The sequence below is a fragment of the Brassica rapa genome, chromosome A07 (genome assembly GCF_000309985.2).
Source record: "Brassica rapa cultivar Chiifu-401-42 chromosome A07, CAAS_Brap_v3.01, whole genome shotgun sequence".
NCBI lineage: Eukaryota > Viridiplantae > Streptophyta > Magnoliopsida > Brassicales > Brassicaceae > Brassica > Brassica rapa.
In genome coordinates, this window is record NC_024801.2 from 21,313,973 (window position 1) to 21,333,354 (window position 19,382).

The following is a 19,382-nucleotide window of genomic DNA, read 5'->3' on the forward strand; positions in this document are numbered from 1 at the left end:
ACCGTAAACAAGAAAATTAAAATATCAAGATGACATTGGTTTCGTAAGAAACAAATAACCAAAAGTTAAGAGAAAAATGTGGGGAAAAAATAAAATTAAGCAATCAACTTGACACTGCTAAGTGCTAACATCCATATAATGGAAAGTTAGTGGGTCTACTACATTTCTTAGGACCACAACTTGGTTTAATTTTTGTTTTCGGCAAATTTTAAATAATTGTGATGAATACACAATGAATGTAGCAAATGCCATTGCCGCTAACATATTATTTTCTCAAATAGTGGTTCAATAATCAGCTTTAAGCAAAAAAAAAAAATCAGTATGTAAATTTTACTGATAAAATGACAGTTTTCAAAATATCAATAAATTTTGATTTACAAACATCTATTGCTATCCTGGTTACTATTTCAGGTTATCTGTGCTAATACATAATATAATTTATAGGGGATTAGGACGTATTCCTGAATTAGTTTTAAGTTTTACAATGTGATAAAACATTTCAAACAAAATCAATATCTTTCGAAAAAGAAAAATAGAGATATAAATAAACAACCGGATACACAGTAAAATTAACAATTAGAGAATGGAAAATTTTATATTCGACGATAACGACCACAAAGAAAATCACTATGTATGAAATATGAATAGAGTAGGTAGTGGTTTTAAATAGTAACGAGCCTACACTCCATTCATTCTAATTTCTAAATCAGTTTTTTACCATTATAAATCAATTTGGTTAAGCCCAGTTACAAAAAAAAAATATCAATTTGGTTCTTTGATTTGCCTACTTGCCTAGTCACTCACTACATGTAACTCTTTTTTTGCATTACAAGTAACTCCACTGCGATTAATGTTATAGTTAATATTTGGCAAATGACAGTATAAATTAGTTAAGAATCTTACAAATTGGCTATGCAATGATTATATAAACTTTATTATGGGACCTTACTATTTCCACCCGATGATCTAGGGTTTAAATAACTATACTAAAGAATTATTACTACTAACCACGAGCCTATTCTGGTCCACCACCCCAATCATTCCTATTTTCTTCTTATTTTAACGAATTATATTTTATATATTCACTATTTTGGGGTGTTATAAGAAGATTCTCACTACACCAGGTCCATAGTAGCTCAACAGTGACATACCAAAATAATTTAGAGGATTCTAAAAATAATTACACACTTGGATTATAAATATCTCCAATATATAGTGGGTGCGTTTTACCATGAAATAAATCTCTTCCGTTCTATAACTTCCCAACGACTTTTTGAGTCTATTTGCCAAGATCTGTAACCATCGTTTAATCGCGAAATCGCATGAAAAATAGTTAAACTACAGAAAAATTAATTAAGTCTGCAATTTTAAAAAAAAAATTGTAGAATGATAGAATACATGTTAAATTGATCAAAATATTTTATACGGTATTCGCTTTGTTATAAAAAAAATAAATATCAATAATTAAACTAATTATTAAAAAATATGAAAGCAACTAAAATTTATTAAAAATACTTTAATTCTTATTATAAATATTTAACTTATCTTTCACTATGTTTTAATAACAGATTGGTATTTTATAATATTATAAGAAAATTATAGTGTAATTTTATTTAAAACATAACTATTTATCATTACAAGATTTATTGCTATTTATTTAAAACTTTAAAATGATATTAGAATATAATTCAATAATATGAAAGTGTTTATTTTATAAATAATCTACTAAAGTTCATTTTCTACTTAATGAAAATTCTCTTTGTATTAAACCTGCGTTTTTGCATTTTTTTTAATTCCACAATTTTTGTTGATTGGTAAAATTCTTGCAAAATCACGTTTAAAATGCCATTCGGCAATTCTGAAAAATTACCGTCCAAAATTCGTGGTCTGATCATAGTCCCAACTATTTCAACATGTGTTTTTGGCCGGTGACATGGGACGTAGAAACAATTTTAATTTTTGTTTTATTATATTTGATTATCTAACTAGGTTTTGTAGTTTTAAGAGTTCAAAGTTATTGAAGTTGAAAAGAAAATATTTTCTACAAATCTTATAAGCCTATTATCCTTTAGTAACTCTTTCGAAAATCAGCTTATTTGTATAGACCTTCAAAAGAAGAATATGATAAACCAATTTTTTCCACCAAAAATTGAGCTTTAGGATCGGCCTATAAACCTATTATCCTTTCATAACTCTTTAGAAATAAACTTCTTTTACAGAAGTTGAAGCCCACCCAACCAGGCTTCTGCTGGATGATTGTAAATGGGCAAAGGAGATATTATACTTTTGACCTTGTCAAGCAAAGCATATGGGTGGATAATGGTAATTTAAGTAGAATCTTTTCAAAATATTTTTGATTAGAAAACGCTCAAAATGTTTAATAGTAGAAAAATGCTCAAAATGTGAATCAGCTTCATGCAGGATCACATGACTCACATCTATTCTGATAAGGCTAACTTTTCAAGTTTTTATCTATTACATTTGGAGAGAAATGAATGAACGAAGACACAACCGGACCTCTCTCCCTGTGAACCACTTAGCTCATCTCATTGATAAAACAATTCGGAATCGGATTATGTCTACAGAGTATTATGAAAAGCCATGGCTAAACATGCTCTTTGTGAAAATGCGTTTTTGTCATTGTGCAAATGCTCAAGTCGCACAGAGTTTGTATTGTTCGAACTTTGGTTAAATTCGAAGGATGTTTTGAAACCGTATATCCTAACTCCTCCTATGATGGTATGTTCTATTTTTCAGAAAGCTATGTGATTATTATAAAACATTTATACCCCTATAAAGTGTCATAGTTTTTTAGAGAACTTCAATTTTACCACCAAATTGATATTATTTTTCAAATTTACCCTTAAATGATAACTATTTTCCTAAATATTTTCCTCAACCACCATGCCATCTTCAAATGAAGAAGGAAAAAGTTTAAGCAATCAATACCTGAGAATATGTCTCTATTTTGTAACTCCATTTGAAGATGGCATGGTGGTTGATAATCTTCAAGCTTCTATGGTTCAACAGAATGAGAAACTCCATATACATGATATTGAGAAGAAAATGATGATGATTAATCCAGTAAGAAAATCAATCAGACTGATTCCACTCATAAACAAATCTTAATCGCTAGAAACAGAAGAGCTCATAGCCATATGCGTCGGAGAGCTTGAAACCACACATCGTCGAGGAGGTTTCCATTTCATCGGCATAGATAGAAATTTGGCGGAAAGACCACCGTCGCTGCAACCTCCCCAGCGTAAGCAGATCTTAACATTCGCTTTCGGAGAATGTTGAACTCGAGGAATCTGGAACATCCCATATTCTCCAATTTGGCGGCGACGATATGCTCGTGAGGTGATAACCTGAGTCCAGCGATAGTAAGCATATAAATTAGCTGAAAGAGATAGAAATCGGGAGATGGAGATCTAAATTTACTTAGTTGTTTTCAGATATTGAGAGAATGGTTTTCAAGAGAGGAAGACTAACCTTTTTATAGTCGTAGACTTACAGAAGATAAACTTGCATTGAAGACTAGACAGTGGTTGATGGAGTTAAGAAAGCTATAAAGGCGGTGAATCTATATCTCGAAACATTTCTATTGATATGTAAAGAAGATCAAACAATGCGATTGAGACACTACATAGAGATTTTTCACGTTGATTTGAGCATATCAATCTTTCAAAACTCTATTGCTGAAGTCAGAGATCGAAGATTACGAAGAACCTAAATTTCGAGAGGACATGGACAAAAAAGATAAAGGTTCTTCAGGCATGTAGTGCTTGACTTATATCTAAAGTCCACACACAAAAACCCATACCAAACGTTAATAAAACGCAGTGTTTTAAAATTAAGGACATGTGTCGATACCACATGACTCGACTTTATGACCTGGCGTTGACGTGTCACGTCCAAAAAAAAGTAAACACTCTTTTATATATATATAGATAGATAGATTTTTACATGCATGTATATACTTTAAACTGCAAAAATTCAGATTTTTTCTTTAATCCTATAGTATTAGAATTTAGAATAAATCAATTAAACTAGGTAACAAAATCCATGATATTTAGTAACAAAATCCATGATATTTAGAAACAAATAATACAATTCTGACTTTCCTCTATTTATAAGACGCATGACCAAGAAACAACAAGACACGATACACAAAAATTATGGAGATTTGCAAATTTCTTACCTTGATATTCTTGGCCATTGTCGTTCTCTACCCCGTCCAGGCGACAGCACAAGGAGGCGATCCTCATTTGATGTCTTGCATGCAGAAACTTATGTCGTGTCAGCCGTACATACACGCGGTAAACCCGCCGCCTCCACCGTCGTGTTGCGGGCCAATGAAAGAGATCGTGGTGAAAGACGCGCCGTGTCTATGCGCCGTTTTCAACGACCCGGCGATACTCAAAACACTAAACCTCACCAAAGAAAACGCTCTTGATCTTCCTAAAGCATGTGGAGCTAATCCTGACATCTCACTCTGCTCCAAAACCGCTTGTAAGTTTTTATTTCTCAATGAATGTCGCGTCAATATATGTATTCATTATTAATCTAATCAAACATCGTAAAGTAAATGACAATGTTTTATTCATTCCTTACCAACAATGAAGCTTTGCCGCCTACTGCGCCGCCAGGACCAACCAGCGGTACGTATGCACTTCATATTAAAATGCAGTTAGATTTATAGACAAATATATAAATTAAACATTACAAAAACTCGCATATTTGACGCCTAGTATAATATGAACCGATACATTAATGTTTTGGAGTTAAAACAATTTGAATCTTCGCAAAAGGATTAGAGTTGATTAATTCAGTTTGTCTTACTAAAGTTAATCGACGTGACCTTCTTACTCAACAGGATGCTCTTCCGTTCAAGCTGTCAGCTACATTGGACTTAGCTTTCTGCTTGCTTTTGTGGCAAGAATCTTATATTGATTATTCCATATGTCAGTTTTTTGTCATCATTTTATATATTTGGCTCTATGTATTGTTAATGTTTCATCTTTATACATTTTTACGTTGTTGAATTCTCAATTTCGGTTCTATTTTGGATTCTATAAATATGTTGGGTAATGTTTCATTAGTCCAATACAACCTGAGACATATAATTTATGTTTTAACCGAAATTAATAGTTTTAAAATGAGGAGAATTTTAGAGATATTTTTAACATTGGTAAATCGTCAATTATCATCACCAATTTATATTTCTATTATACACGAAGAATAATTCTACGATGTAACTCTCTTTGTAGTATTTGGATCTATTGATGATTCTGCATGTACGACATCTTTGATAGACATACTCTCTTTGCAGCGCACAAGCACAACAAACAGCTTTCCCGCAACACTTTTGAACTTCCGATAAGCATTGATCATATAATCTGCAAAAAAAATTGCATCTTCTGAAAAACTCTATGTCTGATGTAGAAGTATTTAAATCTTGACCATTAGGTCATGGTGTGCTTCCACAACCAAAATGGGTTTGTTTTTTTTATTGAATTGTGTCGGAACGAGTGGATGATAGAACCGTTGGAGGTTTATTGAATTGTGTCGGAACGAGTGGATGATAGCAGTTACATTTGTTCTTATTTATATATTCGGTTTACATTTTGTCTAACCAACTCGAATGAAATGGTTTAGTATAAACCGAATGGAAAATACCAATTTGACCCTCAACAAATCAAGTTGAGAGCGTTTGCGATAGGATATTAGGAGGATCCGAGGAAGAAGAAGAAGAAGAAGAAACAATGGCGAGTAGCTTAGGGATAGTCGCTGTTAATCCGTCGTGTTCTGGAGATCGCTTCTTAAGACCTAACTTCTCAGTCACCACTTCCTGCTGCTTCTCTTCGTCTGTCTACTTCCGTTGCTGGCGCGGACGAATCAATGTCGGAACCGTCGTGAATTCAGCTCGCAGACGCCATGACGTAGGGGGATTGTTAGTTTCTGGTTGTCTCTCTTCGCCGGATTCTTCATCTCCACCGTCTTCTATCTCTGGTCCGAAGACTAAACTGTATGTTAGTGGTAAAGCTCCCTTCCCTTTTTTTCTCTCTCTTTGTCTTTTTTTTTTTCCAATTTTTTTAGAATGTCTCTCTGTTTTCAATTCATCTCCAACTCATGAATGATAAGTGGAATTTATAAGTACATGATCTTGTTGTAATGGGTGTTTATGGTCTCTACTTTGTTGCTTTGACTCATTGTTTGTATTTTACTTTATGAGACTTGAACTCTCTAATGACAAGAGTTTGATGTTTTTTTTATTGGGAGACAGGGCTTTCTTTCCGTACAACTGAAGATAACTTAAGAAATGTTTTTGAACAATTTGGCAAGCTTACACTTGGTAAGCTCTCCCTTGTTTCACTTTCTGTCACATCTTATTTTAACTAGGTGTCTGTAGGATGATCAGGTAAGAGAATCTAAAATGTTAACTCATGTTCCACGTGTAGTTAACTTGGTGATGGATAAAGTAGCAAATAGACCAAGAGGATTTGCTTTCCTGAGGTATGAGACTGAGGAGGAGTCCATGAAAGCCATTCAAGGGATGCACGGAAAGGTAACTCTGCTCAACAATCACACACATACGCTTGCCTTCTTTTAAAATTCTGATTTGGTTTGTGTGCAGTTTTTGGATGGAAGGGTTATATTCGTGGAGGAAGCTAAACCCAAATCAGATCTTCAAAGAGCTAAACCCAGATCAGATTTCAACAAAGCTCAGACTAAACCTCGCACCTTCCGCACCTGGTAGCTGTTTTTGATTCTGTCTTCATACTGTAATTCTTCACAATTTTTCAATCTAGTTCTAAAGTTTATACAATGGACTCGTTGGTTAACTCAGTTACAATAGTCTTAAGTATTAGTATTATTTTAGATAACCCAAGTCAGGTTAAAAAAATGCATCTGTTATATCTTTCAAAACAAACATTCTCGATCCCTGACTGATAGTTTCACGAACACCGTAAAAGAAGGATTCATAGTGACCTGATCACGACTTGGACCAAAGTTGATATCGATATCAGTGTGGGAGATGGTCGTCTAAAAGTTTCCTGTTGGAAACGAATGTGAAGACCATGTCCCTATCTGCCACAACTCTCGTCGCATGTTCACGTCAAAAAACGGACTTTCTCAACTCTTTAGTCTCCATCCTTCCGCCTTGACATCTAATGATCATAAAATCTCGCTTTTTCCACGTTATATGAAAAAGCCGTAGGAACTTATGGATGATAGACGATGGTGTATGGAGATTTGGAAGATTGATAGTAGTCGGGTCAAGATTCATAAGACGGGAACCCATAAAAAAATGGTCAAGTGAAGATGTTAGATATTCGATGAGACCAGGTTTTGTTCAAGCTATCGTCGACATGGCTGATGATATGCTATGACGCCAAGAACTGTGACATAGTATCTAGAGAATATCAGCAATGTCACTACACATGGACTATTGTCTCTACAAAAGATTGCTATGTATAATTTTTTGACCACATTTATCTAGATCTCTTTCTCTAAGGTCATTCCTAAAACACACACCCCGCTTAGAGGTTCAGAGTGTTGTTATAGTAGCATATCTTATGAAAGTTGAAGACATAGATCAAACTCCAGTAGCCAATCATACATCGAGCACTTTGCCATATCCACCCAGGGCGGCTTAACACTTAGGGGTCATCGGGCAATTTTTTTTTACCTTTAAAATTTATAGTTATTTAATGTTTAAAATACATTTTAAAAATTTACCAGTAATGTTTTGCATATTTTGAGATAAAAATAAAATCATATACATATATAAAATATTTTTTAACCTTTTTCAATTTTATTTTTTAATAATTTTGTATAAAAGTATAAATTTATAAAAAAAATTGGGCTTCTTAACTATTAATATACGGAGGACATAGAACTAGATCCGGTCGCACCGGTTGTCCTTCCTTCCTAATTAGCCGGCCATGTATCCACCTTGGAATGAGTTGGATTTCGCCTATAGTATTGTCTGCGGGTAACATTGTGAAAACTTTTATTGATTTCTTAATATTATTGTTATATTATGGAATCCAAATGGCATCCGAGGACAAATTGCTAAGAGTTTTCACTTTTTAGAATTTGAGGATTCTCAATTATGATATATCACACAACGTTCGTCGATCATCCTCATGGATCATCACATAAAATGTTACATGTGGTTTCTTTTGAACACTTTACAAAGGGGCGCACGTTAGCAAACGATATCTGGTTTTCAGCTTTGAGAATCGTTGCTGTCCATTCACAAGGGTTCTATCATATGTATCGACATGGGTGGTATTGATGTCTAATGATTACTTAGAGGAATTATAATATCAAACTAACGACAATAAGTATGCATGTGCGTGATAAATACACACATAACACATGCTGAAAGATGCCAAGAAATTAACAAATTATAATGGCAGGATGTCCTCCATTCCTATTTTCTGTTTCTGTCCTACTTTTTTAATTTATCATTTTATAATTATATATCAAAACATTTCAACATGTTTAAATGAGTTTTAAGTAATTAACTATCGATATCTATTATTATTCTAAACATCTGGTGGATACTATTATAGATTTCGTTTTCGATTAGGATTACTTCGACATTTGTTTTGCAGAATTCTTTCAATTGTTTGTAACTACTAGCATAGCAAAACATAACTACCCACACACAACCAAGCAATAAATAGGCATGTGCACTTCGCACAAATACACACATCACACATGAAAACATACATGTAAACCCTGTGGTGTCTTATGTGTCTGCAAAGTAAGGATCTTATCCCAATTTCATAGAAATAATAAAATTAGGCAACATGTGAATGCGATGGCCAAAGAAACTAAGAAGAAATAAGCCCTTTATAAAAAAAAAAAAAAAAAAAAACTAAGAAGATGGGTGTTACAAGCTTTTCCACGTTGGCGTACAAAACGCTAGTGCTTTTTAGTCGTTCTCATACCTCACTAGTCATTTAAGTTCCTCGTCCTTTAGCCTCCTTGGTTCATCGAACCTTCACACCCAAAAAATATATTCCATTTTCCATTTTCCATTTTCCATTTTCCATTTTCCTTGAGCGTAAAGTAATAATCTATTTGAGAAAAAGGTCATATACTATTAGTGCCACTGGTTTAGGAGATGATCTTTTATTTACATATACTATTTTCCATTTTCCGTGACCGTAAAGTTATATCTATTAGGAGAAAAAGGTCATATACCATTCTATTAGTGCTACTGGTTTTAGGCTTGGAATAGTAACGGTCGGATAAGCAGTACGGATAAAGCGGATAATATAACGCGGTACAGATTAAAAACGGTTATAAATATAAGCGGTTAGACAAAAAAGCGGTTCATTATAAAATATGAATGGTAACGAAAAGAAAATGCAGTGTGAAACTAATAGTAGAATGTTATTTATATTTTATATTATTTTTATATTTCTAAATATTATATTTCTTTTTTTTATAAATGAAAATTAGATAAAATATATTTTAAACCTAATTGTTCATATTTAATAAACTAAAGAAAATGAAATGAGAAAAAGTTAAAAAAAAAAGTAAACTCACTAAACTCACCTAATTTAGTGCTTATGCGTTTCAGGTGCGGTTACAACACACACATTTTATTTTTTTATTTTTAAATGTAAAACCACCATATGCGTTTTGTGTATTAAAATGAGATGAATGGTAACCAAAATTGAAATCTAAGTGCATATAGCACAAACTAACTAAAACATTCATAACCTTAGTCTGACTTTTTAAAACTGATTTGTTATTTTATTATAAAATATAAATTATAATAACTATTAAAAAATCGATAATCTTCAATTATATTTGTTTATTAAGATTAGCGCTTCATAGTTTTGTTTGCATAATATTAAACTGTTTTACGAAGATCCACATTTTACTTGAACCTGTTAAAAATATTCTCTACATTTTTCACTAATTTGTAAACATTTCATTTTACAATATTTTTTATAGCAACGGATTGAGACTCAACCGAGATAGAATCTTGTTTACTGGTGTTAAATAGACTAGTTGCTTACAACGAAAATTAGATAATTTATATCATCTGACAAAAAAATCAAAGATAATTTATATCATTTGACAAAAAAAAAAACAAGTAAATCTGAGTTTGATAGGTTTTGAACTCAAAATGTTTAACTCCTTTGAACTGGCCGCACCATTCGACCGTGCTTGCGTGTTACATTTTCCAATACCTAACCTTAAACGTTATTTCTAGTGTAAAAGAATGAATACTTAATAGATTAATACAAATTCTAAAGTTTTAATACAAAGTAATGCCGCCCGAATACATCATTACCAATAACTTTTTACATACCTTATCGTTTTAAAGGGATTGCCGTTGTCTTGCTTACATTATCGTGTAGTACTTTACAAATAATGATTACTAGGAGGACTATAGGGTTAGTTATTTTCCATGAAATAAATTGGAGAAATCCATTACAGATGCATTTAACCACGTGCGTAATCAAACACTCACACAAGTTGCATTTTTAACGATATTAAAAAAAAAAGAAGAGATTTGCCATTTTAAGATAAGAAGAAATTAAATAAGAAAATTAAAAAGGGGTAATTAGGTCATCTTCACCTTCCACGTTGTCTCCTTCCCACTCTTGTCTAAACGACAACTCTCAAACTCATATAAAACCTGAAGCTTCTCTCTTTATCTTCTTCTTACATCAGATCAAGTCTTCCTTCTTTCTATGGCTTTGGTAAGAGAACGTCGTCAGCTCAACCTCCGTCTTCCTCTTCCTCCGATCTCCGACCGCCGCTTCTCCCTCCCATCTGTCACCACCACAGTCGCTACCTCCGGTGACATCTCCGCCGCTGATCTCGAGAAACTCAACGTTCTCGGATGCGGAAACGGCGGGATTGTTTACAGAGTCCGTCACAAGAACACGGCGGACCTCTACGCTTTGAAAACTGTCAACGGCGACATGGATCCGATCTTAACACGGCAGCTGATGCGCGAGATGGAGATCCTCCGCCGTACGGACTCTCCCTACGTAGTCCGGTGTCACGGAATATTCGAGAAACAAGTCGTCGGCGAAGTATCGATTCTGATGGAGTACATGGACGGCGGGACTCTAGAGTCTCTCCGCGGCGCCGTGACGGAGCAGCGCCTCGCCGGGTTCGCGAGACAGATCTTGAAAGGTCTTAGTTACTTGCACGCTCTCAAGATCGTGCACAGAGACATCAAACCGGCGAACCTCCTCCTCAACTCGAAGGACGAGGTCAAGATCGCCGACTTCGGAGTCAGCAAGATCTTGGTCCGGTCGTTGGATTCCTGCAACTCTTACGTCGGGACTTGTGCTTACATGAGTCCGGAGAGGTTTGATTCCGAATCTTCTTCCGGTGGTAGCTCCGACGTGTACGCCGGAGATATCTGGAGCTTCGGGTTGATGATGCTGGAGCTTCTCGTTGGTCACTTTCCGTTATTACCGCCGGGACAGAGACCGGACTGGGCGACGTTGATGTGCGCGGTGTGTTTTGGGGAGCCGCCGCGGGCGCCGGAGGGATGCTCGGAGGAGTTTAGGAGCTTTGTTGAGTGTTGTCTACGTAAAGATTCGAGTAAGAGATGGACGGCGTCGCAGCTTCTCGCCCATCCTTTTCTCCGGGAGGATCTTTAGTTAATTCGATTCGTTTTGTAGAAATCAAAATCGAAAGTCTGATTAAAATTATTTTTCTTTTGTAGAATTTCGAATAGTTTCTGGAGATACTATTATGTTCGTAATTTTTGTACATAATATATTATCCGGATTTTAGGGGAAAACATTGGCATTATCTGTCAATGATAAAACTATTTCTTTGATTTGTTTTTTACAGTTTCATTCATGTATGTAAATCGAATATCAATTAATGTACATTAGATTTTGATAATCTAGTATTTACTTATTTAAATCATAGTATTATGTACTTTTTTAAAAATAAATACGATATGTTATATATACACAGACACTTTACCTAATAATACTAGCGAATAAATATTTATTAACACTAACACACAAAGCAGATAAGCTAATCACAACCAGTGCAGTATATTTTATTTGTGAAACAATTAGATATCTTATTATATATATATATATATATATATATATATATATTTTAATCTTATTATATTATTGTAAGAATGTGTTATCTTGGCGAATCATTAACAATTATTTGTTCTTTCTTAGGTATGTCTGTTAGGCCAGAGGTTTCTCTCTATCGTCCTTGTTCTCTAATTAGATCTTTCACAAGGAATAGAGTTCTGAGAGATTTTTGTCTGGTTTTTTCGTTTCCGGCGACGCACCTTCTCCTTTGGTGGTCGGTCGGCTCTGTTTCCGGGTAGTGGTGGCTCGTTCAGCACCAGCTTCGCCGGGTTTTGTCTCCGGGAAGAGATGATTCTATCACATCGTCTTCGCCGGCTTGGTTTCCGGGTAGCGGTGGCTCGCTCAGCATCAGCTTTGCCGGTTCTGTTTCCGGGAAGAGATGATTCTATTTCATCGTCTTCGCCGGTTCTTCACCGGAGTTCTTCCGGTTTCGTTTGATTGTTGCTTCTTGTTCTTCGATCTACCATCGACTCTCGATTTGATCCTCTGTCGCAGTGATTAGATTGATTGAAGACGGCGGTTATCTTTCCTGAAGTGATGATCCGGTTGCGTCTTGGCCTTCTGTGAAGACTGCTCAGTTGGTCTTTCACTGATTTGTCTCCGCCGTTGGCGGAGCTTCGGCGTGGCTCTTCCGGAGGAGGTGAAGACTCTCTCTTGACGCGTGTTCTCAGAATCGTTCGTCGATTGTACACGTGGTGGACGGATGTTGCTTTGCTTCTTCGACGGTTCTTGTTTTTGAGTTTTGGACCCAAAAAGTTTGTTTAATGTTGGTCCGTTTGTCTGGGCTTTGTGTTTTGTAAGTTTTTCGGGCTTTGCCCAGTTGGACTTTGATCTCTTTAATAAATATCCAGAGGAAAAAAAAAAGTATGTCTGTTAGGCCATTACATCTTTCATATTACAATAATCATAAATCCTTTGGAACTGTTGTAATAATGAGTTAAGCTGTTTTCTTTTGTGTGGAAAAGAATGTAATAAAGCACGTTCGAAAAAAGATAAGGGCTGCGCAGTCGAAGTTTAAAGTTGCAGTTGCAGCCAAAAGGAATATATAAAAAAATAGCCACTTATGCAAGGAAAAACAATAATATTGGGTTTCACTTTCCACTAGCTTGGATCAAATTTCTGTTTGGATGATGTTCGTCGAAGATTCGGAGGTCTCAATAGCTGTGGAAGAGTTGATGATGATAACAACAACTCTATTAAATTTTTCTTTTTGTTTTCTTCTTCTGACGCACTGCCTTACGTTAGCATTGATGATTCACGAATGAGAAAAGCCCATAGGTGTCACTCTTGAGTGTGACAAAAAGAGAGAGTCACCCCCTTGACTTGTGAACTCTTGAGATATTTGTTTCTGTATGAATCTCATTTCCAACTTTGTTTAGACAATTGGGTTTCATTTCCCTTTCTTCCTCCACTTCGATTATGTTTCCAGGTTATTGCAACGAATATATTAGAATAATTAATATTCTTTACGTCGAAGATTATTTAAGAAAATATTTCTGAAAGATACAATTTTATATGCTCGATATTCTTTATACTTTTGTTAGTTAGTACTTAATAATAAGTAGCAAACTGTAAAATTCATTATTATTTTTAATTTATATAATGTAAAAATTAAACTAATTACAAAATAACGTTTTTACAACTATAATTTAATGAAAAAACTAACTAAAATTTAATGTGCCTATTTTTTAGGTTCTAAGAACCCCCAAATATTTTTCAGAAACGGACTGATGGAGTATATTTAACAGATATATTTTTGATTTTAATACATTTCATGAGATTAGAAACATTCGTACGTTCTTCTTTTTGTAATAAGCAAGTGACCTACTAATACTATGATCAGATCACCAAACACTTTTTCTTGTTGTTGGACAAACAAAATGCTGATTCACACAATAAAACATCATAAACTTGATAAAATTATTTACAAGCAGAAACATTCGAAACATGCAACAGATTTCCATCAACGTAGATAAAAATATTAAAATCCGAGGTTACAAAATTATTTGATTTATAACATACACAGAGGGTCAAAATGTTGTGCAAGACCAATGAACCGCAAGAAAGTCCAAGTCTCCTTATCTCTTTAACTTCTTGAGTTGACAAAAACCAATCAAGAAGTAGCTAAATCAACCAAGAACTCTTTTTAAGTCTTTCTCCCTCACGATTTCTCTGTTAATTTACTCAGAAATTTCCGCAAAAATACATTATTATTTTATCTTAATCAAGAAATAAAACTTGATTAGACATGATAGTAATTGCTGGTTATGGAAAGAGCACTAAACCCGCTGGTTTAGCCAATCTAATATGACTCCAGCGATGATTTCTCTCTCAGGTTCGAAGAGAAGATCGTGCAACAGTCCGTCAAAGAGCTTGATTGATTTGTCTGAAGAAGAAGCTTCCTCGTAGAGCCTCTTAGAGGCGTTGGGATCAGTCACAGTGTCAGCTGTACCGTGCATGACCAGAAAAGGGACTTTCACTTTGTTCAGGTTTTGTTGCAAGTGAGCGGCGATTCTAAGGATCTCGTAGCCGGTTTTAACCCGGATGGATCCGGTGAAGACTAGCGGGTCAGAGTATTTGGTGACGAGAGCTTGTGGATCACGAGAGACCGGCATTCCTTTCTTGTTTGCTGCACTGAACTGGTACCTTGGCAGGAGGAACGCAACGATTGGAGCAAGAACCTGTTTTAAAAAGACAAAGTTGTTCAAGAACTATTTGAAAATGTGCAAGACTATATGACTCTTTTTCAGATTAACTTACAGTAAAGATAGGATGGGATGGTTGGACTCCAACAGCAGGTGAAGTCAGTACAATGCCCGAGACTCGAGACTCAATCATTGGATCTAGCATAGCCTGCACTTGATTGTTTTAGCAATGTTTTAGGACTTTGTAGGCTTGGATAATATGATATGATGATATTTAATGGGGTCGAAAGATGTTTTGTTACCTTGAGGATGATTGCTCCTCCTGTTGAGTGTCCAATGCAGAAACAAGGGAGTCCTGGATTCTCCGTAAAAACCTTTTCAAGAAATGATTTCTGCAAAGATGATGATAGTGTGAGTTTGTTTCAGGAACAAGATGTTTTGGAAACTATAGAGAACGAGAGAGATACCAAATCTTCGACAGCGTAGTCAAGGGAAGGGACATAAGCATGAAGTCCATCGCTTCCACCATGACCTGTTAGATGAGACCCCTAAAAAATTATGCTCAAATTCAAATAAACAGATTTGGAAGTTAACATTGAGGTAGATGCTTAAGTTCAAATTGTTTGCAGTTATAAACAAATCATAGATTAGTTTCTAAGTTGTTGACACTGTAAGGCTAAAGATGAGGTTCATGTGTAACCTTTCCACAAGAACTATAAGTATCAAGGTTCGCTTCTATCCATCCTAGTACATAATGACCCACCAAATGTCAAAGATCAAGACTACCACCATGGCTACTAACGATGTCAAAAACTTAAGCCCCAGTACCTTAGATACCATCAGGATCCGTAGTTAAAAGGTTTATACTCATTTTGACCCAGGCAGACTAACTGGACACGAGGGCAGAATACGAAAATGCTTATACTAAAGTCTACAGAAGCTTCTTTAGCTATAGGTTAAATATCAAAAAGCTAACTAGAGGTTTACCTATCCAATCGATTCCATAGACCTTGAACCCATTAGCATTTAGCTGCTTTGCAAAATCACTATACCTGCCACTGTCAAATTTTGGAAAAAGAAAGCTTCCTTCAGTAATAAAAAAAAACTATATTCAAAGCAGAATGGAGCATAGGTAGACAAAAATTAGTTCAAACCTATGCTCATTTAGTCCATGTAGCAGAACAATAAGTCCCCTGCAAAGAAAAGAGCACTGGCAAAGATAAGAAACCACATAAGAAAATGATAAATGATTCTATAAGAACAAAACTCAGGTTAGCTGCTAACAAAACTAGAGGCATGAAAGATTCAAACTACTTTTATATAAATGATAGGTCAGTAGGTCAAACATTGACAAAGTCTTCTATTATCTTATACTAGTTGGACAAGCAAGACCCTCTCTTTTCTATATTTCTCCAGCTAATCTTTTTTGATATCCTCTAACTGAATCTTAAGAAATGCTTACCAACTAAGTCTAATCTTGATACTGAATGCGCATATCTTATGTTAGTTCAACAACAATTTATGACCCTTGATTACGCAAACTAATTAAATCTAGGAATTAAAGGAATAATATCTAGCCATCCACACTTGAACATTAAATCACACAAGCTACAAACCAAAACATGAAACAGGACCACCTGACATGAAAAGTACAACAGACACAAACTCCAAGAAACATTCATGTAATGAAAAAACACACATGTCCGTCCTTTCAGCACATCTTCCTTAAAACATTTATAATCAGTAATTGACTATAAATATGATAATTTACGGATTAAACAGAATTAAAATAAATAAAATATGGAGAAATGTTAATATGACCTGTGATTAGGGGAAACAGGTGACCATGACTGAGTAAACAACGTATCTCCTCTCTTCGTCGGGAAAAGCGAAAACTCTCTGACGGAGCTTCCATCGCCGCCGTCATCCTCCAACACTCTCCTCATCGCGAGCTCACGTCTAACCGCAACCTCCAAGTCCACCACCGCCGCCGGAACCGACGGAGGCGCAACGCTGCATCCGCTTTCGCTTCCTCCGGCGCCCCTCTTCCTGACCACGATCTGCGGCGGAGACCAGACCTTCCTCTCCTGTTTCTCGTCTCTGATAACCACCGCTCCGGTCCTCCGCCTCCAAACAACGACGCGAAACGGGAGGAGAATGAAGAGGATCAGCGCGTGGATGATCGTGACGAGACGCTTGAGCTCTCGCATGGAGAAGAGGGCTCTAACGCGGCCGCTTGCTCCCGACGTCAGAAGCAAAGTTGATGTATCTGACATTGTTTCCACCGCCATTGACGATGAAGGTAACGATGATGATGATCGTTGAAAAGCTGTGACAGTGATCGGAAGTTTGTTATTAAATCGATTCTTGTAACTTAAGGAAGAGCCTGTAACGGGTAATCTAAAGGTTGAATGTTTTCCTCTGTATATTAAGATCGTTCCTTTGCTTGAACAGATCATAAACGAAGGAAAATGGATTTAAAAACAATAAACAGACAACCTTTTTGTTTGTTTTTTTTTTTTTTATTCCAAAATTAGAGAAATGAGAAATAGCTTTGAATGGAAAAATCCAAATTTAGGGATTCCTCTGTTTGTTAAAAAGAAAACAGAGCTTAGATGATAATAATAATGGCTGATGAAATGAAGAAGGAGAGAAGTGAGACGATTTCTAGAGAATGAGCTAATAAATATAGACGAGAAGAGATGAGCAGATTAAAAAAAAAAGAAAAAGAAAAAAAAAGAGAGATGAGCAGATTCTTCTAGAATTGACACGTGAAGGGTTATTTTGCCTTTAATTTTTTAATTTCCTTTTTTTTCCAAGAATTTTACACTAGAAAGACCGTCCTATCATAGAATCTTATCTTGATAAAAAAGGGATCTTCCAACAATTTATGAAATCTATACACATACAAACACACCTTCTGTATCCGAATATAAATTCACGAAAATCAATTTATAATTTACAAGTTAGGAGAATATTAAAACAACGAATTCATACCATAAATAATTAAATTACATAATTTGGTCTTCATATTTTACAATTTTTTCTTTAAAAATGTCAGGCTTGGCATTTTAAATATCCCAAAACCCCATTTGAATCAAAGTTTTAAAGCTTTTAATAAAAAAAATCAAAGTAAAAAGTAAATAACCAAAACCGGAATCGGACTATAATTTAAAATGTTTGAGTCGGTCCGGTTTGGAATAGAAAAGTATTCAAATATATTATATTTATATATATTTGAAGTTTTACTAAAATGTATGAATATTTAAAAAAAATAAAATTACGTAGAAATAAACAAATCACTGTAAACATCTAGTTATTTGTATTCAAAATAATTCATACCATTTGAAAGTTTTATCTTATTCACCTTAATTGTACTTTATATTTTATCCGATTTATCTTATATTTTATTTGAATTAACTAAAAAGATGAACCAATTTGGATAAGTAAACCTAAATTTTTATTTGAACTGAGAACTATCCGAATCTATCCGAACTAGTGAACCCTAAAATTTTCTACCTAACTGTTTACTTCTCGATTTAACGGATCTATAGACAATCCATACCAAAAATGTTTATGCCAAATAGCAGTATAGATTGGATATTAATCCAACACTATATACTAGTATATAGCCTTTGTGTCCATGCCTCGTACGTCACGTCATGCTCTGGACGATTGCGGCTATTATAAAGAAAGTCTGATGCACCAAATTTCAATTTGAATTTTATTCGGACTTTCTTTTATAAGAAAAGAGAGCCACGAAATAAATTAACCACATGTTTCAAAATAAAGAACCACAAAAACAAAACTATCACAATCGATCCGGATCTAAGCAATGTTCATTCCACACCAACTCAAAGATTTGAAATACATGATTAGAGGAAATTTAATTATGCATACATAAAGTTGTTGTTGTATAATATATAAATTATTAGAGATATGTATCCTACAATGAAAATTCAAAAAAAATATTAAAAAATATATAAAAAATTAGGATCAATCTACTTAATATCAATTAGTTTTAAGTTGGAAATCCAAAATAAATCTGAATCATAGTATCACAACATATATTCTAAATACTTTAAACTTTTTTAATTAATATAACATTTTCAACTGGGTATAAAGGTCGTGGTTAACCTTTCTGATCGGATATAAATGTCATAAAATTCTGAAATTTCTGATAAAAAAAACCATTATCTCGAAAAGGGATATTATAAATATGTATCCTACGTTGAAAAATTCTAAAATACATTAAATAATATATAAGGGGTTCAATCCGCTTAATACCAATTAGTTTTAAGTCGAAATTCCATAATAAATTCGAATCTTACATAAATCATTAATAATTTAAATCAGCTTCCGTAATCTGGTATTAAAATTTTTAATAATCTAATAGTACGTAAAATTAACTAACATGCAAACAAATTAGAGAATAATCTAAAATTCCGCCAAAAAGCCACGTGGATGAAGGCGGCGGATTAACGTCGTCGCGAAAGAAACAGAGCCGTTGCTTTCTAGGCGCACGAACCAAACACGTGTTATGTCCTCACAGGACTACTTCCTTGCCTTTGTTTCACGGACCTCTAGACACATGTCAACAAAGACACACCTCACGTCT

General features: G+C 34.7%; 4 protein-coding genes across 5 annotated transcripts; 3 read left to right on the forward strand and 1 right to left on the reverse strand.

Annotated features, from left to right (window-relative positions):
• Positions 1-3,493: 3,493 nt before the first annotated feature.
• On the forward strand, positions 3,494-5,093 carry LOC103830746 (protein YLS3-like). Its single transcript, XM_009106557.3, has 3 exons — positions 3,494-4,512; positions 4,626-4,661; positions 4,877-5,093. Exons 1-3 carry the CDS (start codon positions 4,179-4,181, stop codon positions 4,951-4,953), a joined length of 447 nt encoding a protein of 148 aa, XP_009104805.1. The 5' UTR covers positions 3,494-4,178; the 3' UTR covers positions 4,954-5,093.
• Positions 5,094-5,578: 485 nt separating this feature from the next.
• On the forward strand, positions 5,579-6,889 carry LOC103830748 (organelle RRM domain-containing protein 6, chloroplastic). 2 transcript variants are annotated; one of them, XM_009106558.3, is made up of 4 exons: positions 5,646-6,039; positions 6,287-6,355; positions 6,462-6,568; positions 6,638-6,889. In XM_009106558.3, the coding sequence occupies exons 1-4, from the start codon at positions 5,766-5,768 to the stop codon at positions 6,758-6,760; spliced, it is 573 nt and encodes a 190-aa protein (XP_009104806.1). In that variant the 5' UTR covers positions 5,646-5,765; the 3' UTR covers positions 6,761-6,889. The 2 variants fall into 2 exon arrangements, with proteins under 2 accessions (XP_033131143.1, XP_009104806.1); XM_033275252.1 differs by lacking the exon at positions 6,287-6,355 and having other exon boundaries at positions 5,579-6,039.
• A 1,636-nt stretch (positions 6,890-8,525) lies between these two features.
• LOC103830749 (mitogen-activated protein kinase kinase 9) lies at positions 8,526-11,928 on the forward strand. Its single transcript, XM_009106560.3, has one exon. It carries the CDS (start codon positions 10,731-10,733, stop codon positions 11,655-11,657), a length of 927 nt encoding a protein of 308 aa, XP_009104808.1. The 5' UTR covers positions 8,526-10,730; the 3' UTR covers positions 11,658-11,928.
• A 2,084-nt stretch (positions 11,929-14,012) lies between these two features.
• LOC103830750 (monoacylglycerol lipase) lies at positions 14,013-17,223 on the reverse strand. The gene is made up of 7 exons (XM_009106561.3): positions 16,586-17,223; positions 15,919-15,957; positions 15,752-15,822; positions 15,232-15,296; positions 15,067-15,156; positions 14,880-14,972; positions 14,013-14,800 (listed from the first exon to the last, which is right to left on the reverse strand). The coding sequence occupies exons 1-7, from the start codon at positions 17,221-17,223 to the stop codon at positions 14,399-14,401; spliced, it is 1,398 nt and encodes a 465-aa protein (XP_009104809.1). The 3' UTR covers positions 14,013-14,398.
• Between the last annotated feature and the right edge of the window lie 2,159 nt (positions 17,224-19,382).